The 27193-nt window shown below is 41.9% G+C and overlaps 1 protein-coding gene across 2 annotated transcripts; it reads left to right on the plus strand.

The window, feature by feature from the left end:
• Window positions 1-400: 400 nt before the first annotated feature.
• LEO1 (LEO1 homolog, Paf1/RNA polymerase II complex component) lies at window positions 401-27160 on the plus strand. 2 transcript variants are annotated; one of them, XM_084894218.1, is made up of 12 exons: window positions 401-635; window positions 4576-5328; window positions 8048-8152; window positions 10902-10996; window positions 12138-12283; window positions 13178-13262; window positions 14619-14713; window positions 15409-15543; window positions 17633-17768; window positions 20105-20291; window positions 22667-22764; window positions 26915-27160. In XM_084894218.1, exons 1-12 carry the CDS (start codon window positions 578-580, stop codon window positions 27017-27019), a joined length of 1998 nt encoding a protein of 665 aa, XP_084750344.1. In that variant the 5' UTR covers window positions 401-577; the 3' UTR covers window positions 27020-27160. The 2 variants fall into 2 exon arrangements, with proteins under 2 accessions (XP_084750344.1, XP_084750345.1); XM_084894219.1 differs by having other exon boundaries at window positions 26919-27160.
• Window positions 27161-27193: the final 33 nt, after the last annotated feature.

Raw genomic sequence — 27193 nt, forward strand, 5'->3', positions numbered from 1 at the left:
AGTTAGAAACATCGATCAGCTGCCTTTTGCACACCCTCTCTACTGGGGATGTGCCTGCCACCAAGGTATTATACATGCCCTTGAGTCCGCAGGCCTACACTCTATCCACTGAGCCAAACCGGTTAGGGCTGAACCTGAATTTTTTTAATTTTATGCTTTGATTACTCATACGGTAACTAGCCAAAGATATAACCCACATATTAAAAAAAAAAAAAAAAAAAGTGCTTTGGAGTTCTCAACAATTTGAGAACCACTTGTCAATAGGAAACAAAGGACGCAAAGCCGGACTCTGCCTGGCAGGCTTAACCCAGCCAGAGGCCCCTCGGCCCAGCACCGCCCATTCCACCGACACCCAAAACCCGCCAATGAGAACCCATGGGCGGGCTTTGTCCGCAGCGTGAACGGATACGAGCCCACAGGCTTCAGGTTCCCGGCGCTCTCCCGAAAACTAGGTCACAGAACGCGGGGAGCCTTGTGGCGAGTCTTTGCGACACTGTCGCGCTGCGTTGGCTCAGTGCCGTAAAGAAGCCGCGGAGCCGTCGTCCGCCGCCGAGGCAACGGCAGCTGCGCCGCGGCAATGGCGGATATGGAGGACCTCTTCGGGAGCGACGCCGACAGCGATGCGGAGCGTAAAGGTGGGGTTCCCTGGGCTCCGCGGGAGGGGCGCGCGGCGGGCCGTCCGCGGCCAGATGCAGGCCGCCGTCCTGTTCCGGGTCTGCGGACGCCGCGACGCTGCGTGCGAAGAGGGTCGCGTTCCCTCCGCTCCTGCCTCAGCGCCCCCTGCGCTGCGGGCGGTGCCAGCCTCCCGGCGCGGTGCCAGCTTCCCCCCAGCGGGCGGGGGCGGAGGGGCGCACGCCGAGTGTGCGCCTCGAGGTGCCTGGAGTCCGTGCAGCATGCGGTGCCTGGGGAGCGTGTGGAGCGGGGCAGGGGGTGGAGGCACGAAGCCCTGGGGTCCTGCGCGGAGCTGTCTTGCTGGTGAAGGGCTGCTGGTGAACGAATGCAACTTGGGTGTTCAGGAGCGGGAGGGATGGGTGGTGGGCGAATTTACAGAGGGACTGGTGGTGCCCTCTGGAATGGAGCCAGACAGACCATGGGGGAGGTGGAGATCAGTGGGTGAGGAGGCGGGGGGAGGGGGTTGGGGGGGTCACTGGCTTTGGGGAGAGAACGTGTGCTCTGAGAGCCGGTGCAGAAGCTAGCATTTCTGGGGTCTCTGGTATTGGATGGTGGAGCATATGGGGTGTGTGTTTGGAGAGGAGAGATGAAGGATTCGTTGATGAAATGAATGAATGGGTGTTTCTGACGTATGGAAGTAATTTCTGGCACAAGGACTGTGGATATTTGAGTTTGAAAGACGATTAGGAGTTACTGTACTTGAAGTGAGAAGGGGCTCAAGACCAAGTTCAGAATTCTTGCAACCCTCCAAGCTCAAAGTAACGTTATCTACATTTTCCCCTAAGCAAAGTGCATAATTGTGGTTGTGTGTGTGTGCGTTTCTCCCTCGAACTCCCATCAGTTTATTCACATTTTTAGAAATCTCCCAGGAAATTCTCACCTGGAAGGTGAGTCTGGAAATATAGTCCTATATGTTACCTATCTATAGAGCCCTATATGTGCCACTACCTTTGCAAGGGCAGTTTTTTCACTTTCTTGATCATGTGAAAACTGCACAACAGTTTTTTATTTTGAGGAAGTCCAAGGTATTTTTTCTTTTGTTGCTCATATGTCCTCCATTTTTGAAGCATAGTTTTGCTGTATATATGATTCTTGGTTGACAGTCTTTTTCTTTCAGCACTTTGAATCTGCTTTCTGGTTTCCATGCTTTCGGTGGAGAAAAGGCTGTTACTGAAAATCCGTTGAGTGGGACAAGTTGCTTCACTTTTTCAGCTTTTGGGATGCTTTCTTTGTCTTTGAAAATGATGTGTCTAGGTGTTCTCTTTAACTTTATGCTGTTTGGCATTCATTGAGCTTTTTGGATATGTATGTTGATGGTGGTTGTGTGTTTTTTTATTTTTATTTTTTTATCAAATGTTGGAAGTTTTCGATCATTATTTCTTCAAATATTCCTTCTGATCTTTTTTTCTGGGACTCCCATTGTGTATATGTTGGTACATTTGATGGCATCCCACAAGTCTTTTAGATTTATTTTTCTTTGTTTTCCTGTTCCTTATACAGGATAATCTTAATGAACTTGTCTTCAAATTTGCTAATTTTTTTTCTTCTTCCTTCTCACATTGCTATGTAGCCCTTTAGCGAAATTTTCATTTCAGTTATAGTTCTTTTCAACCTCAGAATTTCTATGTTTTTTAAATAATATTTGTTTTTTTTATTGATTCTGGAGTTTTTTTAATATATTTTTATTGATTTCAGAAAGAAAGGCAGAGGGAGAGAGAGATAAAAACAAAAATGAGAGAGAATCATTGATTGGCTGCCTCTCACAGCCCTGCACTGGGGACCGAGCCCACAACCTGGGCATGCAACCTGACTGGGAATCGAACTGTAACCCTCCTAGTTCATAGTTCGACACTCAACCACTGAGCCTTACCGGCTGGGTTTTATTGATACTTTTTATTTGGCAAGATATCATTTTCATTGTCTGGGCTTCTTCAGAGACAGTTTGTAACCTTTTTTCTTTCTTTTTTTCTTTTCTTTTTCTTTCATATATATGTTTGGGCCACATACTTGTTTGTCTCTTGGCATGCTTTATAATTTTTTGTTGATAATTAGGCTCTTTGAATATTATATGATGTGACAACTCATGAAAACACATTCTTCCACTTCCCTAGTATTTGTTGTTGTTATTTGTCACAGAAATTATTGTTTAGTCTTTTGAACTAATTTTGTAAAGTCTATTCAAGTTTTTTGTTCATTTTTAAATTGGGTTGTCTGCAGTCTTTGTTGTGTGTGGCCAATGAAATCTGTGTCCCGTTATCTTAGTGGTCAGCTAGTGATTGGACAGAGATTTCCTTAAATTCCTAGAACCCTCCCCTCCCCCCAATAAAAGAAACCTCCCAGTCTTTACAGATCAGCTCTGCGTATACGCTGGGGCATGCTTTCAACATTCAAACAGGCAGTTTACAGCCTGTCCTCGCCTTTATTTTCTGCTTGGGTGGAGCCTGAGGTCAGCCAGCAGTGAGAGCTTAGGGCTTTCTCAGTTCTTTCCTGAGCATGTGCACAGCCCTAAGCATGTGTTCTTCCTTGATCTCTAGGACAGCGTTTTTCAACCGCTGTTCCGCGGCACACTAGAGATGTTGCCTGGTGTGCCGTAGGTGCAGACAAGATAAGAATTTTATAATTTTTCACTATTTTGTTTACTTAATATTTCATAATAAAGTAATTATAAAATACTTTCTTTGTGTTTATTTGATTCCTATTCAAGAGAATTACTTTATATATAGTCAATATAGGCACAGAGTTAAATTTTTTAACATTTTCTTTTTTTTTTTTTTTTTTAATATATTTTATTGATTTTGTACAGAGAGGAAGGGAGAGAGAGAGTTAGAAACATCGATGAGAGAGAGTCATCGATCAGCTGCCTCTTGCACACCCCCTACTGGGGATATGCCCGCAACCAAGGTACATGCCCTTGACCGGAATCAAACCCGGGACCCTTCAGTCTCCAAGCCGACGCTCTATCCATTGAGCCAAACCGGTCCCGGCATTTTTTAACATTTTCTAATGGTGGTGTGCCTCGTGATTTTTTTCATGAAACAAGTGTGCCTTTGCCCAAAAAAGGTTGAAAAACACTGCTCTAGGAATAGGTGGGAACTTTTAAAAGCTCTTACTTCCCATATTATGTCATTCCCCAGCCTTCCCTACGAAGCTTTTTGGTTTGTTTTTAACAAACACTCCCAAGTAACTGCCTCAATACTGAAAAAGTTCCATGTTGGGTGAGATACTAGTAAAGTCAAGCCCTTTGAGCCAGCCCTTCAGTGATTTGTTAGGCATCAAAACTAACTACCACGATTCTCTTTGAATGAGGTCACTTCTGCTCCTTCCAGTGGTGGTGTATGCGCCAGAAATTCAGGCTGTTACCTTCAAGTGATCTGGGGAGTAGCTGGCAGGGAGTGGTGGGTGGGGGGTAGCAGGCGTAAAACTCCACAATGTTCTGTTTTCTCTCTAAAAATCCAGCTGGTTTTTCTCTTGTTAATCCTCACCCAAGGATATTTTCCATTGATTTTTAAAAAGTGGAAGGAAGAGGGAGAGACACACAGAGAGAGAAACATTGATGGGAGAGAGACACATTGATTGGTTGCTTCCCACACTCGCCCTGACTAGAGCCAGGGATCAAGCCTTCAACAGACTTACGTGCTCTGGGTCGGAATCAAACCCAGGACCTTTCAGTCCTCGGGCCAGTGCTCTATCACTGAGATAAACGGGCTAGGGCCAGCTGGATTTTTTTGTTAAGAATTCTCCTGGTTGCTGCAACTTTTGATTAGTTTCCAGAGTACCAAGAAAATTGATACTAACAGTTTTTAACAAGTGTTTTCATTACTTTTATGTTGTGATGGGCTTTTGATGTTCCTTACTCTGCCTTTCTTTTTGCTGACATCACCCAGTGTTTATATGATTCCATAGATTCTGATTCTGGATCAGACTCTGACTCTGATCAAGAGAATGCAGCATCTGGCAGTAATGCCTCTGGAAGTGAAAGTGACCAGGATGAAAGAGGTGATTCAGGAAAACCAAGTAATAAAGAACTGTTTGGAGATGACAGTGAAGATGAGGGAGCTTCTCATCAGAGCGGGAGTGACAACCACTCTGAAAGGTCAGACAATAGATCAGAACCTTCTGAGCATTCTGACCGAGAAGACAATGACCCTTCAGATGTCGATCAGCATAGTGGATCAGAAGCTCATAACGATGATGAAGATGAAGGTCATGGGTCAGATGGAGGGAGCCATCACTCAGAAGCAGAAGGTTCTGAAAAAGCACATTCGGACGATGAAAAATGGGACAGAGAAGATAAAAGCGACCAGTCGGATGATGAAAAGATACAGAATTCCGATGATGAGGAGAGGGCACAAGGATCTGATGAAGAGAAGTTGCAGAATTCTGACGATGATGAGAAAATGCAGAACACAGATGATGAGGACAGGCCTCAGCTTTCAGATGATGAGAGGCAACTGTCGGAGGAGGAGAAGGCTAATTCTGATGATGAGCAGCCAGCAGCCTCTGATAATGAGGATGAGAAACAGAATTCCGATGATGATGAACGGCCCCAGCTGTCGGATGAGGAGAAAATGCAGAATTCTGACGACGAAAGGCCACAGGCCTCAGACGAAGAACGCAGGCATTCAGATGATGAAGAAGAACAGGACCGTAAGTCAGGTAATTCATTTATGAGAGTCAAAATGGGTTAGTAGAAGCATTCGATGCAGGTGCATCCTATTTATTCTTTTCGCAGTGTCATCTTTAGTACCCTGTTTTTTCCTCTCCTCTCCCTTCAGCCTTTTCTAATTTTATACATTTTGCTTTTTAAAAATTTCCCTAATCTTTGCATTATTTCTATCCCCCTTCCATTTGTTAATTGATGCTATGTCAGGAAGAAAAAAATTTAAGGAGGACAGTCTTAGTATGGAGTGAGAGTAGTCATAAAATGAATAGAGGTGGTTCCATGTCTGTGGGTAACCGAAGAGCCTGCCTCAGGTGAGAATAGATTTGCTTGGTGGGAAAAAAACATTACCATTGAAACGTCCCCATAGCGTAGCTGTACTGAGGTGTGAACAACATGTTCTGGCTCAGGTTTTTAAATCCAAAATTCGATCGTCCAGAGATAATCAGGTTCCAAGTTTACTCAAACTAATTAAATTCACAAGAAAATTAAATTGCAAAATTGTTTCAAGAGGATCAGTTATTTCTCTTATCATTGTATTCTTCCCTTGGGGAAATCTACATTGGATGCCAGTTTATAATAATTAGGAGGTTGCCTGGAGAACATAACATCCAGAAAATGGATAAACAGCTGGATGGTCTCCTTGAACTGTAATAGCTTGAAGCATGCTTTCTGACCCTAGGGAGATGTGCTTATGTCAGAACACTCATTCCCTAAAGAATACTGGAAACATACAGGCGACCTTTGGCTCTGGACCCCCTTTTATAATAGTTGTTTGCATTATTCTGCTCACGTAACACAATCTTCATATAGAATACTTTATTTATTTATTTATTTATTTATTTATTTATTTTAATTTCATTTCCAATTTTACTGCCTGGGAGGAATTATTTTTTAAATTTATTTATTTATTTTTATTTTAAATATATATTTTATTGATTTTTAAAGAAAATATATTTTATTGACTTTTTACAGAGAGGAAAAGAGAGGGATAGAGAGTTAGAAACACCGATGAGAGAGAATCATCAATCAGCTGCCTCCCGCACACCCCCTTCTGGGGATGTGCCTGCAACCAAGGTACATACCCTTCAGTTGAACCCGGGACCCTTCAGTCCGCAGACCAAAGCTCTATCCACTGAGCCAAACCGGTTTCGGCCTATTTTATTGATTTTTTACAGAGAGGAGGGGAGAGAGATAGAGAGCTAGAAACGTCGATGAGAGAGAAACACCGACCAGCTGCCTCTTGCACACCACCTTCTGGGGATGTGCCTGCAACCAATGTACATGCCCTTGACCGGAATCGAACCTGGGACCTTTCAGTCCGCAGACCGACGCTCTTACCACTGAGCCAAACCGGTTTTGGCTAGAATACTTTTTTTTAATGTAGCGATCTTATTTATTTTTTGTATTACTAAAATTCGCTTTGATTAGGTTAAAAGTCTTCCAGAAGTTATATCTGGATTGTTTCATTTTTGTAGGTGATTGATTATAACTACATATTAGTCTTATTTCCTTAGCTTAAACATTGGGGGAGGTGGTTTTTTTCTCCTGTAATAGATACCTCACAGGATAGTTTTCAAGAACACATTTTGGCATTATTTAGAAAAAGAGGTCAGAAGATTTCCAGAGAAGGATATAGGCCTATTTTGACTATATGTAGTAACTAGTTCTAGGTAGAGTTATTTTTACTATTATCAGAATCATTGAGGCTCATGTTGTACTTCTCAAATAAAAGAAGACTAACCTAAGACTAGAGTCATAGTAGGGAATCTTGTAGCTAGCTGGTCATTCTGCTTAATGAACTAGCTTCTACAGTGGTTCAGTTGATTTTTTTTAAGTTTACAATTACCATCCAGATAAGTGATGTGTTCATCTCTTCCATTGCAATATTTTTACTTTTTTATTTTTATTGATTTTTTTTTACAGAGAGGAAGGGAGAGGGATAGAGAGCTAGAAACATCGTGAGAGAGAAACATCAACCAGGTGCCTCCTGAACACCCCCCACTGGGGATGTGCCCGCAATGGTTGTACATGCCCTTGACTGGAATCGAACACAGGACCCTTCAGTCCACAGACCAACGCTCTATCCACTGAGCCAAACCGGTTTCAGCTACCTTTTTTTTTTTAATCTCTAATGAGTTACAGATATTTTAACCATAAGTTTCAATACTACTTTTCTCATTCTGCCAAGTTTTTCTGTTTACAGAAACCAATGTTTATTACCTTTATTTTTTAATTACAGTAAGTTGATTTTTGTGTATGTATGTATGTACAGTCTTTCAATGTTAATGCATGTATAGATTTGTGTAACCACCACCACCAGAGTCAAGGTACAGAACAGTTTTGTCACCCTAAAAGATTCCTTCATATTATCCCTTTTGTAAACACATTCTTTCCTCACCTCTGACCCTGACAAAACTGGTCTCTTTTGTCACTAAGGTTTTGTCTTTTTGAAATTGCTATCATTTAAACGGAATCATATAGTATGTAGACGTCTTTCTTTCATTTAGGCTTCTTGCAGTTAGCATAATGCATTTGAGATTCATCCAAATTGTTTCATGAATCAATAGTACCTTCTTAGTCAATACTGAGTAGCTTTCTGTAGTGTGGGTGCACCCTTACAATGTTTATCCTCCATGTTGCTTTTAAAACACAAAATTCAAATCTGTGAAATATGACTGTGATTATGCAGAACCTCTAATTTTACTCTTACAGAATCGGCACGAGGCAGTGATAGTGAAGATGAAGTTTTGCGAATGAAACGCAAGAATGCAATTGCATCGGATTCAGAAGCGGATAGTGACACAGAGGTACCAAAAGGTACTTCAATTACTTTTTTTTTTTTTTTTTTTTAATATGTTGACTTCCATTCCTCTTTTTGCATTTAACTATAGTACACTCCCAACCCTGGGCGTTTACCCCAAACTGCAAGACCCACAGAAAGAATGTGGATACACTTAGTGTACACAGGGAAATTGTACAGATATTGGAAATCTATTTCTTCGTTTATAATTAGAGTGAATCTCTTAGGGGCTGAGGCTCCTGTTCAGGTGGAGGCAGCAGTGTTCATTCTTCAGTTTGAATGACAGTTCCAGGACAGTGTGTTCTTAAATTCTTAACAGGTTAATATCAAATGAAGAACCTGGTTCTTTGAGTTATGGATTAGATGAAGAGTTCATGAAAACCCAGTATCAGATAAGGTAGATTTGTTATAAGGATAAAATATCTATGCATTCATCTCTATGGATGACCTTGTTTCAAATAGCAAATTATTATGCAATAAAGATGTTAGTGTAAAAGCTATAGCAAACAATTTTGATTACACACAACTATTATTCTGCTGAATGGTAATTATGCATTAATGTTAGCTTACATAAATTATTATAAGTAATATATCTAAAGCAAACATTTAGAGTGTCAGTTAGAGAGAAAAGGCGAGCTGAAGAGAACAAGAATAGCATGCTCTTTGGATCTATAACTAACTATTGGTTATATGCATAGATTTTGAAATTAGATGATCCAAGTTAGAGTCTTGCTAGCTCTACTTTCCAAATATATGATTTTGTTCAGATTAATTACTACACTTCAGTTTTCTGTAAAAGGGAGATGATGCTAACCATCTTAGAGGGTTGTTGGTAGAATTAGATATTCATTCTTTCATTTTGTTCATAATTATTGAGAATCTCCTGTATTTCAGTACTGTTCTAGCACTGGAGATATAGCAATGATCAAAACAGATAAAGACCTCATGGGTGGACCTACATTCACACCTTATAATCACCATATTTTACAGTTTGTCCAAACCATTAGAATGGTAGTGTATTTTCTGTGGGTTTGGACAAATGTATAATGACATGTATCCATCATTAGGGTATCACATAGAGTAATTTTACTTCTCTACAAATCTATTTTGCTCTGCATATTCCTCCCTTCCTCCCTACTAACTCCTGGCAGTCACTGATCTGTTACTGTCTCCATAGTTTTGCTTTTTCCAGAATATATAGTTGGGATCATATAGTGTGTAGCATTTTATATATTTATTTTTTAAAAATATATTTTATTGATTTTTTACAGAGAGGAAGGGAGAGGGATAGAGAGTTAGAAACATTGATGAGAGAGAAACATCGATCAGCTGCCTCCTGCACAACACCCCCCACCAGGGATGTGCCCTGCAACCAAGGTACATGCCCTTGACCGGAATCGAACCTGGGACCTTTCAGGCCTCAGGCCGACGCTCTATCCACTGAGCCAAACCAGTCCCGGAGTGTGTAGCATTTTAAAATTGACTTCTTTCACTTAGTGATATGCGTTTAAGTTTCTTCTATACCTTTCCATGGCTTGATAGCTGTTTTTGTTTGTTTGTTTTTTGTTTTTTGTTGTTGTTGTTTTAAGCTCTGAATAATATTTCATTGTTTGGAAGTACTAGTTTATCCATTTACTACAGAAAGACATCTTGCTTACTTTTAAGTTTTGGCAATTATGAGTAAAGCTGCTGTAAATACTGGTATGTGTGTGCAGATTTTTGTGTGGACATAAGTTTGCAGCTTCTGTAAAAATACTTAAAGAAGAGCACAATTGCCAGAGCATTTGGTAAGAGTATGCTTAGTGTTCTGTAAGAAACCACAAACTCTCTTCCAAAGTGACTACACCATTTTGTATTCCCACCAGTAAAGAATGAGTGTTCCTGTTGCTTCGCATTTTGCCAGCATTAGTTGTTGTCATTGTGCTGGATTTTGGCCATTCTAATAGGTTGCCTCTCCTTTTTCAGTCTTCCACTTTGTCTCAATAACTCACCGGTTTATTTTAGACTATGTAATTATCAATAATTATAACACTTCTCTTTTTTTAAATGTTTTTATTGATTTTAGAGAGAGGAAGGGAGAGGGAGAGAAACATCAATGTGAGAGAGAAACATTAATCGATCAGTTGCCTCCCTATACACCCTGACCAGGGATTGAACCTGCAACCTGGGTATGTGCCCGGACTAGGAATTGAACCGGTGCACAGGACGATGCCCAGCCAACTGACCCACACTTGCCAGGACTATAACACTTCTTATGATCTCGATTTCAAACAATCCACTTTTTGACCACCTTCCTATCTTTTTTTTTCATCCCTTCTACTGTCCCACCTTGATTTATTGGTTTATTACAGATTATTATTGTTGTTTTGCCTATATGTAGGTGAAGTTCTGCTTATGAGGAGGAGGATCTGGGTAGACATGGACCTATAATTCTAAAATTTGAGAGAGTATGGAGAGAATAGGCTGGAATGGGCTGTTTAAGCCCAAAATTTGAGTATATAGATTATAGAAGAATATGTGGGCTCCTGGGTTTAAAGGAAAGTAGAACAGGATGCAATAAATGAAGGGTGAAAGAGGTGCCTTTCTCTCGAGTTCCCCCCTGCCCTCTCCATAGCCACTCTGGTCAAATCTTAGAGAGCCAGGCTCAGAATAGTGTTTGGGTGGTTTCCCGGTGTGGTCCAGACCTTGGGAATATGTTGAAGTGAAAGCTTTGAGGAGTCTTTGTTATGGTTATTAATACTGCACATTTTCCCTCCTTTATTCAAGATAACAGTGGAACCATGGATCTCTTTGGTGGTGCAGATGATATATCTTCAGGGAGTGATGGAGAAGATAAACCACCTACTCCAGGACAGCCCATTGTAAGTAACGTTACCAATGTGCACTGGGCCTTCATTCAAAGCTAAGAAAAAGTTTCTGAGGCTAAGGGTCTCTCTTACACCAAGAAGAGGAAGTTGATAACTGAACTATGGTATGAAAATACAATGAACAGATGACTTTCTTGAAAGATAGAAACATCAGTGATGAGAGAGAATCATTAATTGCCAGCCTCCTCCATGCCCCACACTGGGGATCGAGCCCACAACCCGGGCATGTATCCTGACTGGGAATCGAACCCTGACCTTCTGGTTCATAGGTCAATGCGCAGTCACTGAACCATGCCAGCCAGACAGGGAACTCTTGGTTTTAAGTGGGAGTAGAAGTAACTGCACTGGCACATACACTGGGATACTATTCGGCAATAAAAAAGATTGAATTGTTAATACTTGCAAAAGGTTGGATGAAGTTCCAGGGAAATATGCTGAATGAAAAGAAAAAAGATTACATGCTGTGTGATTCCACTTATGTAACATTCTTGAAATGACAAAAATTATAGAAATGGGGAAGAAATTAATGGTTGTTTGAGGTTAAGGAGGGATGAGGACCAGAATGAAGTGGTTGTGTCTGTTAAAGGGCAATGTGAGTCTTTGTGGTATGGAAGTGATCTGACTCTATTAGGGTCATTCTCCTGGTTATATTGTGCTATAGTTTTGCAAGATGTTACCTTAGGGAACTAGGTAAAAGAAAAGAAAGAAAGAACTGCCCAGCATGAGGTTGGTGCCATGTTGTGAGAGACTATACTGTAAGGACCACTGTTTTAAATGTTTTTCTTGTCCATGTCAAGAAGTGTAGTGTGCTGTGTTGATAATATCTGATCTTAATAGAGTGACTTCATATTGAAGGGTTGATTAGTTTTACACTCTGTTGGTGAGTACGTAGAGGATTAATTACAAAACATACTTTCTTATATTGATGCTTCTAAACTGATCTTGTTTCCCATGAGGGTTTTGGAGGGCTGAGTGTGTAGGAATGGTGATTGAGGGCTGCTTTAGCCCTAACGTTGATGTCTCAGTAGGCTTCTTGCCTACTAAGTAATTAAAGTGTGGAAATTGAGCTAGACCATTACTAAGAACCCATAAAACTCTAAAATTCTGTGCTTTTTTTTTTTTTTTTTTTAACTAGGATGAAAATGGATTGCCTCAGGATCAACAGGAGGAGGAACCAATTCCTGAGACCAGAATAGAAGTAGAAATACCCAAAGTAAACACTGATTTAGGAAACGACTTGTATTTTGTTAAGCTCCCCAACTTTCTCAGTGTAGAGCCCAGGTAAGGGGATCAGTTAAACGTATTTCTAGATGTTGGATAGAAATATGTGGAATGTTGATATTTTTCTTACTTTACATGAGTTGACTAATCACAAAATGGAAGACTGGTCATACCCTGTTTCCCCGAAAATAAGACAGTGTCTTATATTAATTTTTTCTCCCAAAGTTGCGCTAGGTCTTATTTTCAGGGGATGTCTTATCTTTCCATGCGCTAGGTCTTATTTTCGGAGGATGTCTTATTTTCGGGGAAGCACGGTAGCTCTCTGAAGAAATATCAAGCATATTCTGTGACAGAAAAAGTATAGACTATAACATCAGTAAAGGAGACTGTTAATGCTCATAATTGTTTTTAGCAGTTTGATACTTAGTAATTAATAGACAACATAAGCTTTGGGTGTTTTTGGCTAGTATAGCTCTATAAACGCTGAAATTGAAAGTAGTGAAATTTGCTAGAGAAATGGCAAATGTCTACTGTAGCAGCCATTGCAGATATAGAAAACCTAATGGTTTTGACAGTTAATTAGTGTTTGTGGGTATTATTTACTAATAACATGCAAGTTCTTATGCAATTTAATCTTTTCTCACCAAGCAAAATGATATGGAAAATTAGAGCACATACAGCCTATTCCCTAAAGACTTATATAAGAATAAAGAATATTTTGAAAATTTAGCCTTGCTCAATTTTATTTCCAGCAACATATATCCACACCAAATTTCAAGAAAGTGAAATAATTTGAATACTTCTAGAAGTTGAACATGAAGATATTTGATCATTATAAATTTCAATTATATTAGGATTTTTTAGTATATTAGTATGTTAGGTATGTTATTATAAAACAGTGATAATATTCTTTACAAAGTATGATTAATAGTTTATTTAAAAAACAATTTGTAGGCCTTTTGATCCTCAATATTATGAAGATGAATTTGAAGATGAGGAAATGCTGGATGAAGAAGGTCGAACCAGGTTAAAACTAAAGGTACTGTTCGATGTTTACTCTTTTTTTCTTTAATTAAAAACTTGGAGACACTAACTTGAGACTTGAGCTTTTGAAAATGATTTTTATATTTCCTGTTTTATCAACAAATAAGTTGTATTCCTTTTCAGATTTAAGAAAAGTATTTTTATTTTAGAGAGGAAGGAAGAGGGAGAAAGAAATAAAACATCAATGATGAGAGAGAATAATTGATTGGCTGCCTTCTGCACGCTCCCTACTGGGAATTGAGGCATGTGCGCTTGACCAGAATTGAACCTGGGACCTTCAGTCTGTAGGCAGATGCTCTATCCACTGAGTCAAACCAGGTAGGGCTCAGATTATTTTTTAGGAAGAAAATATATAGCTTTTGCTCTATAAATGCGTCACTTTTCTTGCTGTTATACTTTTTTGGTGCTTTTAAATAATCATTAGCTACTTCCTTCATAATACGTAGTACTATAGTTTGGTGTTTTAAAACAATTATTTCCATATGTACTGTGGGTTAAGTTGCAGCAATTTCCTGCAAGAGGAAATTATTACTCAGCCCTGCTGGTGTGGCTTAATGGTTGAGCATTAACCCCTGAACCAGGAGGTTACAGTTTGATTCCCGGTCAGGGCACATGTCCTGGTTGTGGGCTTGCTCTCTAGTAGGGGGCGGACAGGAGGCAGCCAATCCATGATTCTCATCATTGATGTTTCTTTCCCTCCCTCTCCCGTCACTCTAGTGGGTTCCCAGGGTGCAGCAGTGACAGACGACATGCATTTAGTGTATTGCATCTTCCCAGGCATCCTCCTGAGTTTTTAATTGCACTGACAGTGGCTTTCATTTTAGGAAACTCTGGAATGTTTTTCAGAACTGCCTGGTATTTCCCCTCCATGCAGCTAAGATAAAGTTAGACTATAAATCTGCTCAATGCTGACGTTGCTTCTTTTTTCTTACCCATAAGCAGGGAGCCTCCTTATCTCCCTAGGCCAGTAGGCGTGGTGCTTTGGTCACACATTTACAGGGTTTTTAGTCCTGTAAGAGATCCTGCTTTATGTAGGGATTTGCTTCAAGCCTTATCTCCTGTCCTGGTAGCTCTTACTGTGTCTTCACACCTCCCCTGGCTACCACAGCTTTAGCGCCTGCTCAGATGCTCCGGCACTCGGCTCACACAGTGACTCCAGCACTAGGAACTCAGAAATCCACTTACGCGTATTTTTGTTGTTAATTTATTCAACGTCTGTAGGTTATTAAGAAAAAAGAGGGCTTTAATGTTTTATGTTATTAGCTATGCATGCTTATTCCATAGTTATGTGTTTCTTGAGGGGAAAAAAGCATAAACTACAGTGTTCTAAGGCACTTGTATTTTAAAACAGGTAGAAAATACTATACGGTGGAGGATACGACGGGATGAAGAAGGAAATGAAATTAAAGAAAGCAACGCTCGGATAGTCAAGTGGACAGATGGAAGGTGAGTGCGTATGCCCAAAGAGTATTGAAATAAATACCCAGAGTGTGGCTAGGAAGGACCAAGTTTTGGAATAAGACCTTATTTTGGGGCCACTTGGGGTGGGGTCCCTTAGTCTGGCCTGCACCCTCACAATCTGGGAGCCCTCGGGGGAGCGGGCGTAAGCCGGCAGTCAAACGTCCTTAGCGCCGCTGCACAGTTGGGAGAGGCTCCCGCCACCGCTGCTGCACTCGCCGGCTGTGAGCCCGGCTTCTGGCTGAGCGACACTCCCCCTGTGGGAGCGTCTGCCCCCTGGTGGTCAGTGCACGTCATACCAACCTGGCTGTTCTGCTGTTTGGTTGATTTACATATTAGCCTTTTATTACATAAGATTTCCATTGCTTAGTCCTTGGCATTTAACAGAGGTAGGTACACTAGCTTCCCCTCCTCCGTGTCTCCGCCCCACCCCCATTGCACCTGCTTGCTGTAAGTGGGCAGTTTAAAAAAACAACCTCTCACTGGGAAGGTAGTAGAGGCTGAGTAGATGTCACAGCCTGTTTTACTTTGAGGTAGGTTGTTTTTCACGTCCTGGCTTTATTCTTTTCTTCTGGGTTCTGTGTAAGGAGAGAAAGCAGCAGCTGAATCACATTTTAAGGGAAGTGAAATGGTAGGCTGAAAGCTGTATGGCTTTTAATATGTGAAGGGTTCCTTCTTTTCAGCATGTCTCTGCATCTGGGCAATGAGGTGTTTGACGTTTACAAAGCTCCACTGCAAGGCGATCACAACCATCTTTTTATAAGACAAGGGACTGGTCTGCAGGGACAAGCCGTCTTTAAAACCAAACTCACATTCAGGTAACTATTCTCATCAATGGACTGTTTGTTACCGTAAAGCAGTGAAATAATAGATATTGTTCAAATGCCCGACTTCCAATTGACATAATCTCACTGTGCAGTTTTCCAAAGAGCAAGATCTGGTTGCCAGCTCTCTAGGTTCAAAGGCTGTTCTGTCTAGTGCACCAAAGTCGCTGATTCACAGGGAACCAAACTTACAGGAGATTGTTATGTAAACCAGAATGCCACCTTTTTAGTTCAAGTGGTTATTGTAACTGCCAAGAGGCCAACAATACTTACTAGTCATTGTGACTCTTCTTTTTAGTAAATGGATCTGAGAAGCTGATAAGTAGAGGTTTTAGTGTGCATGCGGTCAGGAAAGGCGATGAGTTGGTGGGTGTGAAGGCTGTGTCATCCTGTTCCTTTGGCTGCTGCACCCAATGCCACTTCAGGGATGTTCCCCCGAGCAGCCCAGAACACAGGTCAGCTGCTGAGGGCTTTCCCCTTCCTTAGACCGTGTAGACACTACAACAAAATATTTTCTTTTTGTTTCCTTGATTTTATTTTATTTTTTTCCTTTCTCTTTTAAAATACTATGTTTTATTGATTTTTTACAGAGAGGAAGGGAGAGAGATAGAGAGCCAGAAACATCGATGAGAGAGAAACATCGACCAGCTGCCTCCTGCACACCCCCGACCGGGGATGCGCCCGCAACCAACGTACATGCCCCTGATCGGAGTTGAACCTGGGACCTTTCAGTCCACAGACCGACACTCTACCACTGAGCCAAACCGGCCTCCGCTTATTTTTTTATAAATATATTTTATTGATTTTTTTTACAGAGAGGAAGAGAGAGGGACAGAGAGTTAGAAACATCAGTGAGAGAGAATCATCGATCAGCTGCCTCTTGCACACCCCCTACTGGGGATGTGCCCGCAACCAAGGTACATGCCCTTGACCGGAATCGAACCTGGGACCTTTCAGTCCGCAGACTGATGCTCTATCCACTGAGCCAAACCGGTTTCAGCTGTTTCCTTGATTTTAAATAGATCATCCTCCTTGGGTAATGCTTATGTTTAAAAGGCACAATAATCTTAAAATATATATATATATATATATATATATATATATATATATATATATATATATATATATATATATATTGATTTCAGAGAGGAAGGGAAAGGGAGAGAGAAAGAAACATCAATGATGAGAGAGAATCATTGTTCGGCTGCCTCCTGCATGCCCCGACTGGGGATCGAGCTCGCAACCCTGGCATGTGCCCTTTTCTGAAATCAAACCTGGGACCCTTCAGTTTGCAGGCCGATGTTTGATCCACTGAGCCAAACCGGCTGGGACAGTGGTCGGCAAACTCAGTCAACAGAGCCAAATATCAACAGTACAGCGATTGAAATTTCTCTTGAGAGCCTAATTTTTTAAACTTAAACTTCTTCTAATGCCACTTCTTCAAAATAGACGCCCAGGCCATGATATTTTGTGGAAGAGCCACACCAAGGGGCCAAAGAGCCGCATGTGGCTGGAGAGCCGCAGTTTGCCAACCATGGGGCTAGGGCAGGGCACAATAATGTTGGTTATGCTTAGCTTTTCGAGAATTGTAATTGTCAAGAGTATAGGCTTTGGAATTAGATAAACTTGTATTTGAGTCCTGTTTCCACTTGTGTGACCTTATGCAATTTTCTCAACCTTGCTTAGTTTCAGTTTTCTAATATATAAAATTAACAATTTTTCATAGAGTAGCTGTGACAGTGAATTCATACAACATGTAAAGCACAACCACCGTGCCTGGCACTTAGTATTCAGTGCTGCCTGAACCTGTGCACATACTGCTGTAGGGGGGAGGGGGCCATCTTTGTAAGCCTTTTTATCCCAGCTTTCCGTTTTTTACTTTGCCTACGAGATAAAAGTATTTCAGTGAGCTGTGGAATGAAGAAAGATAAAAATCTGCCAGCCCACTATATTCAGTTTAGTATCCCTGCCTTCTTTTTCTAGGGACTAAGAAATGGTCACTGGCCTTTTGTTTTTGTGATGTTGATATGACTGGCTCACAAATGTATATGGTAAATATTGAGACTTTTTTTTTTTCCTGCAGACCTCACTCTACAGACAGTGCCACACACAGAAAGATGACCCTGTCACTTGCGGATAGATGTTCAAAGACACAGAAGATTAGAATCTTACCAATGGCTGGTCGAGATCCTGAGTGCCAGCGCACGGAGATGATTAAGGTGTGTTTGCTAAGCTTATTCTGGGATTTTTGATATTGAAAATAGCATTTCCCAAAATGTTTATTAATCACCTCTTGTTGACCCACCTCTTTTCCTTCCAGCTGGCATGAGCAGGGAGCTGGATTCTTGTCTTAGGCATTTTCCAAACAGCGGGTGAATGGCAGTCGGAAAACAGACCTGGTGACTGAAAGGATTTGAACTCTGCAGATACTTTCAAGCATGATTAAATCACCCGTGTCTGTTGGCGACCATGACAGAAATCATTAGAGACTTAGTCTAAAACAGAATGAAAGGAGGACAGAAAGTGCCTAGAGGAGAATCGGGCAGAGTAGATGTGGTTTTTAAGGGCCATTTGTAACATTCTACCTTACAGGTTTTCAAAGGTGACACAGGTGTCACTTGGCACAAATTCAGCGGTGGGTGGTGTGTGTCTGTATTGACGCCATGGGCCCTTGTGCAGCGCTCGCAGAAGCTGGAGGCCGCGGGACAGTCTCCCCGGCCCTGCTGGGTCCCAGCTGTTGCCCTGCCTGCTGCATTGGATTTCATTCCTCTGAGCAGGGCACACGGAGGCGCTGGTTCCTCAGCGTCTTTCTTAGTATCTCCACTGTCAGGCTCTGCTGAAGGTGTGGCCCGAGTCTCAGCTTTTTACTCCCGGTATTTTGTTCGCAGAGGCAGTAAACCAGATTCCATAACAGTGCCTAACCCAAGCCCTCTATGTCCCCAGCTTCCATGGACATGCACAAGGAAGCCAGCTAGCTCATTTTTTTTGTTTGTTTGTTTTTTTTAAAATATATTTTATTGATTTTGTACAGAGAGGAAGGGAGAGAGATAGAGTTAGAAACATCGATGAGAGAGAGTCATCGATTAGCTGCCTCTTGCACACCCCCTACTGGGGATATGCCCGCAACCAAGGTACATGCCCTTGACTGGAATCGAACCCGGGTCCCTTCAGTCCCCAAGCCGACGCTCTATCCATTGAGCCAAACCGGTCTCGGCGCTAGCTCGTTCTTAATCCCCGTCTTGCTGACAGTGTTCTTTTTTTTTTTTTTTTTTTTTTTTTAATATATTTTATTGATTTTACACAGAGAGGAATTGAGAGGGACAGAGAGTTAGAAATGTCGATGAAAGAGAAACATCGACCAGCTGCCTCTTGCACACCCCCTACTGGGGATGTGCCCGCAACCAAGGTACATGCCTTTGACTGGAATCAAACCCGGGACCTTTCAGTCCGCAGGCCGACGCTCTATCCACTGAGCCAAACCGGTCCCGGCAGTGTGTGTATTCTTTTGTTTTTGTTTTTGTTTTTTGTTTTGTTTTGGTTTTGTTTTTAATCCTCACCTGAGGATATTTTTTTCCCATTGATTTTTTGAGAGTGAAAAGGAAGGAGTAGGAGGAGAGAGAAAGAGAGAGACAGAGAAACATCAATGTGAGAGAGACACATCAACTGGTTGCCTCCCACGTGTGCCCCCTGGATTCATGTCCTGAGCATTTGCCAAACAATGGCTGACTAGGGCCAGGAATTGGACTCGCAACCGAAGTACAAGCCCTGGGCCGGGAATTAAACCCAGGACTCCTCTGTCAGCAGGCCAACGCTCTATCCACAGGCCAGGGCCTGCTGACGGTACAGCCACGTTCTACTTAATGAAATAATTTGCTGACGGTACAGCCACGTTCTACTTAATGAAATAATTTGCTACATAGAAAGTCTAGCAACAGAATAAGCGTTGTATGCAGTAACATAGAACAGTTAAATGAGGAATTCAGAGAAATGCCAGATCATCCCTGTCTCTGTCTTGTGACCCCCAACATGTGGGACGCCAGGCAGATGAAGGGGGTGAAGGCTCTACTTTGGGGCTCAGGGACCGGGCCCTGCTGCAGGTTCTCATCCTGAGTCGGGAGCTGAGGGGCCCAGACAGGAATATCTGGGCTCTGTGGTGGTTCGGTGAGGCCTGGCCCAGTCAGGTGTCTGTCTCCTGGGAACAGAAACGGCCTCCCTCAGGCCTCCGCTGGGCATGGTGACATGGCTCAGCTGGCCGCTGCTCTCTGGGCTCGGACTGGCAGCACAGGGGACCCGGCGGCTCCCAAGGCTGTGCCTGTGCCAGTTCTGACCGGACGGGGTGAGGGAGGGACCGCCTGCCTCTTCACCCCTGTGTGGCCTTCACGCCTTAGAGCAAGGCGATCGCTGTGTGTGGCTTGGAGAGACTGTGCTCTGAAGACATGGGGAATGGTGTTAACCTGAGCAAGGCATTTCATGTTCTTTATAGTGAAGGTAGTTTCAAGTGGGCTCTACACTAGCTCATTTTTTTAAGTTGAGTGGTTTATTTGCTTCTTTACAGAAAGAAGAAGAACGTTTAAGGGCTTCTATTCGTAGGGAGTCTCAGCAGCGCCGAATGAGAGAGAAGCAGCACCAGCGGGGCCTGAGTGCTAGCTACCTAGAACCTGATCGATATGATGAGGAAGAAGAAGGCGAGGAGTCCATCAGCTTGGCTGCCATTAAGAACCGATACAAAGGGGGCATTCGAGGTGAGTTTGTGCGGAAACTTCATTTCAGGGTTCAGAAATTTATCTTTGCATTGGGCATACTCTGAATATCTGTTCACTGGACATTTTATTTTTAAGGGTTGGTATACTTCAAGGTTTAAAGAACTACTCAGTGCAGAATTCTTTTAGGTAAGCCTGACAGACAGACTTTTGCTCCCTCAGCTTCTGCTTTTCTGGTTTGAAAGTTTGCCAATTCTATTTGGAACTTTTCCCAACTTTTTTTAAATATATATTTTCATTAATTTCAGAGGAAAAGGGAGAGGGAGAGAGAGATAGAAATATCAATGAGAGAGAATCATTAATTGCTGCTACTGCACATCCCCCACTGGGGTTCAATCCCACAATCCAGGCATGTGCCCTGACTGGGAATCGAACCCTGACCTCCTGGTTCATAGGTCGACACTCAACCACTGAGCCATGCCAGTCAAGCCTCAACTTTCTTTAAATTACTAATTGAGAATCAAGAAGTTAGATTTTTCAAGAAATTCATAGTGATTCCTTTCACAGTTCTTTTTTGCATATTTTCTTCTTTCACAAATACCAATCATTTAAAATGTCAACATCTATTCTGCACCTGCTGAATCCCAGGCAAACAGTCACTTTACATGCAGCCTGTTTGATCTCAGCACATAGTTGGTAAGTGAAGAGTTCTTGAACCGGGTCACTGACTCTGGAGGCAATGCCTCTGTCACAATACTGCACTCAGGTGGCCCGCAGCTGGTAGGAAGATGACCTGCTGAAGAGCAGACTGAACCTGAAGGTCAGAGACTTGGCCTGGACTCCGGATCCTGCTTGCTCTAATCTCCGTTCTGCCACTTTTTAGTTGGATGACTTCTGCAAAGTTAAAATACCTCCCTTCTGTTACCTAATTATGAAAAACAACCTATTAATAGTAGTGCTTACACCAGGAGGTTGTTTTGAGAATTGAAGGATATGGTACATGTAAAGTACTTCACCCAGTGCCTGGCACATCACAAGTACTAAATGAATATTGCCTAAAACTGCTGTTCTTGCTGTACTACTTCTCAGCTTTGAGCAAGTGACTTCACATCTGAATAGTGGGTACCACATCTGTAAAATGAGGCTTTAATCCTCCAAATTAGCTGTTAGAGCTTCAGGAGTGACTGTGCAATATAAGGGGTACTGTGGGTGAGCGCATCCTCGTTTGTCCCGTTGAGTGATATATTTTAAGAAATGCTAGACCTCCCCTCTTTGATATCCTATAAAACCTCTCGCTTCCTCGCAGTGACTGCGTTTGTTCTGGTGTGCTTTGATCCTTCCTTCCTACCTATGATTTAGTTCTGATCTGTAGTACAGGGACCTTTTATTTTTTTGTTAATGCTAAATTCCTACAGAAAAGATCAGTTATGGAAATAACCACATAAAACCAAAATAAACACAAAAAATTGAGGTTGCTTTTAGGGAGAGAGTTATATAGTACTAGAGGCCTGGTGCATGAATTCGTGCATGGGTGGGGTCCAGCTGACTCAGCCAGGGACAGGGAGGAAGGGATGCAGGAGGTTGGCTGGTTGGCCCCGCCCCCGAATGGGGTATTGGGGGCCAATCGAGGAAGCGGCAGGCTTGGGGGAGGGGCCCCAGGTGGTTGGGCAGCCAGTCCCACCCCCATTCGGGGTGTTGGGCGCTGATCGTGGCCCAGAGCAGGCTGGTTGGCTTCTGCAGTGCGTGTCATAGCCACCAGTCATTCAGGTTGTTCCGCCGTTCTGGTCACTGGGCTTTTATATAGAGAGATTCAATTCACTAGAGTTTTAAAACCTATCAGACCAGCTCATTAGCGTTCAGTTCTATCCAATAGTCAGATAGGTAGGGAGTGGGGAGAAGGGAAGGCTTTGGGTTCTGAGGCAGGAGGGTTGGTCTGAAGCAGGTTGCTGTTATCCCACCAAGGTCCACCTCTGTGGGACGTCAGAGATTACCTCTCATCTATACCTCCTTTTGAAATGTCTACCTGGCAACCAAAGGTCTTTACAGGAACAGGAAACCACCTCTCCTATCTTCAAAGCTCATTTTGGAATTGTTTAATGACTCTCCATGAAAGAACGACTCGGGCTGTATAGCTTATTTGGAAGAGTAATGGTGCCTTTTTCGTTAGTCACCTAGTACACAGCCTCTTTAATACTGAAAGTGGTCATGTGAACCTTTCTTGTATTTTGAAAGGGTAAGTGCTTCATTGCAACATATCTAAACTTACATCTATCTTTAAATCAGAACATTTTAAACTATCTGCTTCCTCTGGGAAAATGTGCAGAAGGAATTAAAGATACTCATCAGAAGAAAAGTCCCGGAATGAATAGACAGCTGTCTTTGAAAATCACTCATACGCCTTATTCCTTTGCTTTCAGAGGAACGAGCCAGAATCTATTCCTCAGACAGCGATGAAGGATCGGAAGAAGATAAGGCCCAAAGATTACTCAAAGCAAAGAAACTCAACAGTGATGAGGTAAAACCAAATTTATTCCACTTTAGGGGTTTACTCTGTGCCTACGAGTCAGTTCCTGCAATGAAGACACGCTCCCAGCCCAGGAGTGCACAGATGTCCCCACCCTTCGCGGGAGCTCAGGGAGACCAGTGCAGTCACAGGACAGGGAGTGTCCGGGGGGAGGGCCTGACAGCGGTTTGGATGGGTGTTGGAAGGCTGCTCAGAGGAAGAGACCTCTCACTGAGTGTTAAGGAAAGTGTTAGCCTGCAGGGCATACCGGTCAGGGTGGGCTTACCTGGTGGATGGAGAGGCCTGGGAGAAGACACGGGCTCTGAGATACCAGGGCTCCACTGGAGAACTAGAAATCATTCAGTGTGGGGAGGTCAGAGGGTGTATTTATTTTTCCCTTTTTCTTTTCAGTATCGATATATATTTTTTAAGTTATAGAAATAATTCTGATGATAGAAAAAACTGATTTCTTTATGTTTAAATGAAATACTGCTTAAAATAATGTTGAGTAATTCAATACATTTACATTTATTGGAAAAAATTATTCCAAAGTTATATTCTTTTTTTTAAAATATAACCTTTATTTGTTTATTTATTTTTTAATCCTCACCAAGGACATGCTCATTGATTCTTAGAGAGGAAGGGGGCGCAGAGAGAGAGAGAAAAGCATCAATGGCTCTCTCCTGCACACACCCTGACCAGGAATTGAACCCATGACCTTTTGGGGTATGACTCTCCAACTGACTGAACCACACTGTCCAAAACTTAACTTATATTCCTAATAGTACCCTTTTCACATTATAAGAGTACAGGCACTGCCCAGCTGGTGTTGCTCAGTGGTTGAGCATCCACCCTGGAACCAGGTCAGGGCACATGTCCGGGTTGTGGGCTCATCTCAAGTGTGGGGCGTGCAGGAGGTAGCTGATTGATGCTCTCATTGATGTTTCTACCCTGTTTCCCCGAAAATAAGACAGTGTCTTATATTAATTTCTTCTCCCAAAGTTGCACTAGGTCTTATTTTCAAAGGATGTCTTATCTTTCCATGCACTAGGTCTTATTTTCAGAGGATGTCTTATTTTCGGGGGAACACGGTATCTCTCATCTCTCTCTCTTCCCCTCTCTCTTTAAAAAAAAAAAAATCAATTTTAAAAATCATACTAAAAGGTATAGGTACTAAGAAATTTTAAAGGCCTAGATTGATGGGTTGATTTATATTTTCCTTTGCCAAGTGCCTTGGATAGCAGCTGCCTGGGCCCACTTTAAATTATATTCTGGAAATAAGGTCTTTATTTTATTTTATTTTTATTTTTTTGAAATAAGGTCTTTTTAGATGACCTGAAAGAATGATTTTTGAATTTTCCTAGAATTCTTTTTAATACCATGTTAATTCATTTTGATGCTTGAGATTAGAAAATTTTCATTCATTAAGTCAGGGGCTGGAAAATTACATCCCACTTACCTAGTGTAGCTGGTTTGATTGGAACCTGCCCATGCCTATTTGTGTGTCATTTGTAGATGTTTTCCTGTTACAATGGCGGAGTTGAGTAGCTGCAGCAGAACCTGTATGTTTTACAACGGCCAAGACATCTATTATTTGGCCTCTTCCAAAAAAGTTTGCTGACCCCTGCCTCAAAGAAATGGGCCTGGGCTTGTTCCTGATCCACATTACCCTAAGATGTAGTACCTGGGGCCTGCTATTACCCTGTTTCCCCGAAAATAAGACAGTGTCTTATATTAATTTTTGCTCCCAAAGATGCGCTAGGTCTTATTTTCAGGGGATGTCTTATTTTTCCATGAAGAAGAATACGGTGCACATTTATTGTTAAATGAAAATAAAGGAAATTTATTACCTGTATACGGTATGGTAGTGCGGTAGTTGTTAACACAAACCAGACAAACTGTGAATCCTACAGTATCAAGAATTTACTCATTTATTCAATGACAATCATGTCATCATCTTCTGGAACATCATCATAACAATCCAATTCCTGAATTTCCTGGTGAATTTCTTGTGACTCCATTTCTTTCAGAATCAGTGGACCAAATCTCTCATGTTTAGCAATAGCACTCTCTTTAAATGAGTACTTCTTGTCAAGGTAGCCTGCTCGAGTGCATTCTTCACCCAAGTCACAACTTCTTGCAGTTTAGGTTTCACAAAGTTTCCACGCTGATTTCTCTCCATTCTATTTTCAATGTAGTCATTAATTTTCATTCTGAGACAGAGCCGGGAGGGGGGGGGGGGGCTTATTTTCAGGGGGATGCCTTATATTTCACTCAGAAGGAAACCTGTAAGTAGGTCTTATTTTCGGAGGATGTTTTATTTTCGGGGAAACACGGAAGTCTGCTCCCCTTGGCCTTTGTCTCTGGTCCTCAGCACCCTGCAAGGCATAACAACTAACGCTCAAGTTCCCAGAGCTTGGTAAATGTCTTCAAGGAGGACAGCGTTAGTGCTCTCCTTATCTCTGTGGGTTCCTGCTCTCACTTCATTTTTGGCCTCTGATTATGCTTTATTTTCTTGCTGTCTCATTGATTTGTTTATACTTTTCCATCATTGTTACTTTTAGTGGGAGGGTTATTCAAAAGATTGTTCTGTCACCCAGGAAATACCGTATGTTCCTGTCATCCATGATTTTAATCATTTGGGCCTTCTGTGGACTGAGCTTCTGTAAGCTCTTATGTGAAGCAGAATTTCATTCTTGGCATTATTTGTTAATCCCAGCATTTAATATTTCTCAGTCATTGTTGGAAGTGGCATGCTATGGAAGATAACCTGACAGAAATTGTTAAATCACTCTGCAGCATATATAAAACAAATAAATTATATAGGGAACATCCTAATGATGTGTTTACAGTGTGTTGAACTGTTGGCAAACGGGGATCCTTATTTGAGCAGATGCTATTTTATTTCTTGGCAAGCGGAGACTGTGAGTAAAAATTGAGAAGTGCTGTGGGATTTCTCTTTATTCCTCGTATTCCCAGAAAGGATATGTTAACATGTGATCCATCAAGTAGCGTTCTTCGAGGCTGGGCAGTTACAAATCTTAGCTGTCCGTGTAGGCAAGTTCTGCCATGGGTTACAATGGGAGAGCATCAGGAACAGGTCATATCTGATCTAGGTCCCTCTCCAATATTTGTAGGTGAAACTCCTCCTCAATACCATGAGCCTGGGTATGCCTGTGAGAAAGGGAGTTTATAGACCCTAATGTCCCAAACCAGAGAACTACCGTTACCACCTCTCAGAGCATTCCCTGATATGTGGGCCGAGGGCATGAGACTAGATGACAATGAACTGGATTACTGAATCTTGGGGCTACCCTTTGCCACTTATATGGCCTAGAGAAATCATCTCACATTTCGGGGTCAGTTTCCTCATCTGTTCGGTGGGACTCATGCGTGCTGCCTTGTAAAGTTGTTGTATTATAGTAAATAAGTAAAGTGGATAACACAGAACAGAAAGTGCTACGTTCTCCCCAACAGCATGTAAGTTACAGAAGAGAAGAATACAGCTTCTTGTCCTCCCTGATTTTTGTAAGCAGCAAAAACTTTAGAAACCTAAATTACTTCCAAAGTAGAAAAATGGGTAGGAGGAGAAACGGGAAAGGGAAAGACCCACGAGGAAACATGAAAGCGATGGAAAGGCAGGGGCATGGCCAGTCCTCACCCGACTGTGTCTTCACAGTTTACGTGTAATTACTCGGTGTAGTTGTTTTCTAATGCCTTCTAGCTCTTGCAGATTTGGAAACTGGTTATGACCCTGACCACCATTTTTATTTACTTGGTGAATGCTCTTTTTAAAAATGGTTATTTAGCCAAAACCGGTTTGGCTCAGTGGTAGAGCGTCGGCCTGCGGACTGAAAGGTCCCGGGTTCGATTCCGGTCAAGGGCATGTACATTGGTTGCGGGCACATCCCCGGTAGGGGGTGTGCAAGAGGCAGCTGGTCGATGTTTCTCTCTCATCGACGTTTCTAGCTCTCTATCTCTCTCCCTTCCTCTCTGTAAAAAATCAATAAAAAATATATTAAAAATAAAAAAATAAAAAAATAAAAATAAAAATGGTTATTTAATTTTGAGTTTTCATAGTCATTCATTTCAGAGCTACTTTGATAAACCTTTCTAGAAATAATATCTATTAATTAGATTAAATATTTTTTTGTTTGTTTAGGAAGGTGAACCTTCTGGAAAGAGAAAAGCAGAAGATGATGATAAAGCAAATAAGAAGCATAAGAAGTATGTGATCAGTGATGAAGAGGAAGAAGATGATGACTGAAGTGCAAAATGTGAAAACATTTATATATTTTATTGTACAGTTTGTCCTATAAATATGATGTAAACATGAGTTATTTTGATTGAAATGAATTGATTTGCTTCTCTGTAATTTTAATTGTAATAAAATGTTTTTTAAAGACAAGTCTCTATTTAAGAAATTGACTTTTTCCAAAGT

The sequence above is a fragment of the Pipistrellus hanaki genome (genome assembly GCF_964339955.1).
Source record: "Pipistrellus hanaki genome assembly, chromosome: 1".
In the NCBI taxonomy this organism is placed as follows: Eukaryota; Metazoa; Chordata; class Mammalia; order Chiroptera; family Vespertilionidae; genus Pipistrellus; species Pipistrellus hanaki.

Excerpts from the sequence above, each read along its gene's own strand:
- LEO1 (XM_084894218.1), top strand. The coding sequence starts at position 578 with ATGGCGGATATGGAGGACCTCTTCGGGAGCGACGCCGACAGCGATGCG. Across the intron at positions 10,997-12,137 it reads CTACTCCAGGACAGCCCATT|GATGAAAATGGATTGCCTCA; the intron begins GTAAGTAACGTT and ends TTTTTTAACTAG. Across the intron at positions 15,544-17,632 it reads AAAACCAAACTCACATTCAG|ACCTCACTCTACAGACAGTG; the intron begins GTAACTATTCTC and ends TTTTTCCTGCAG.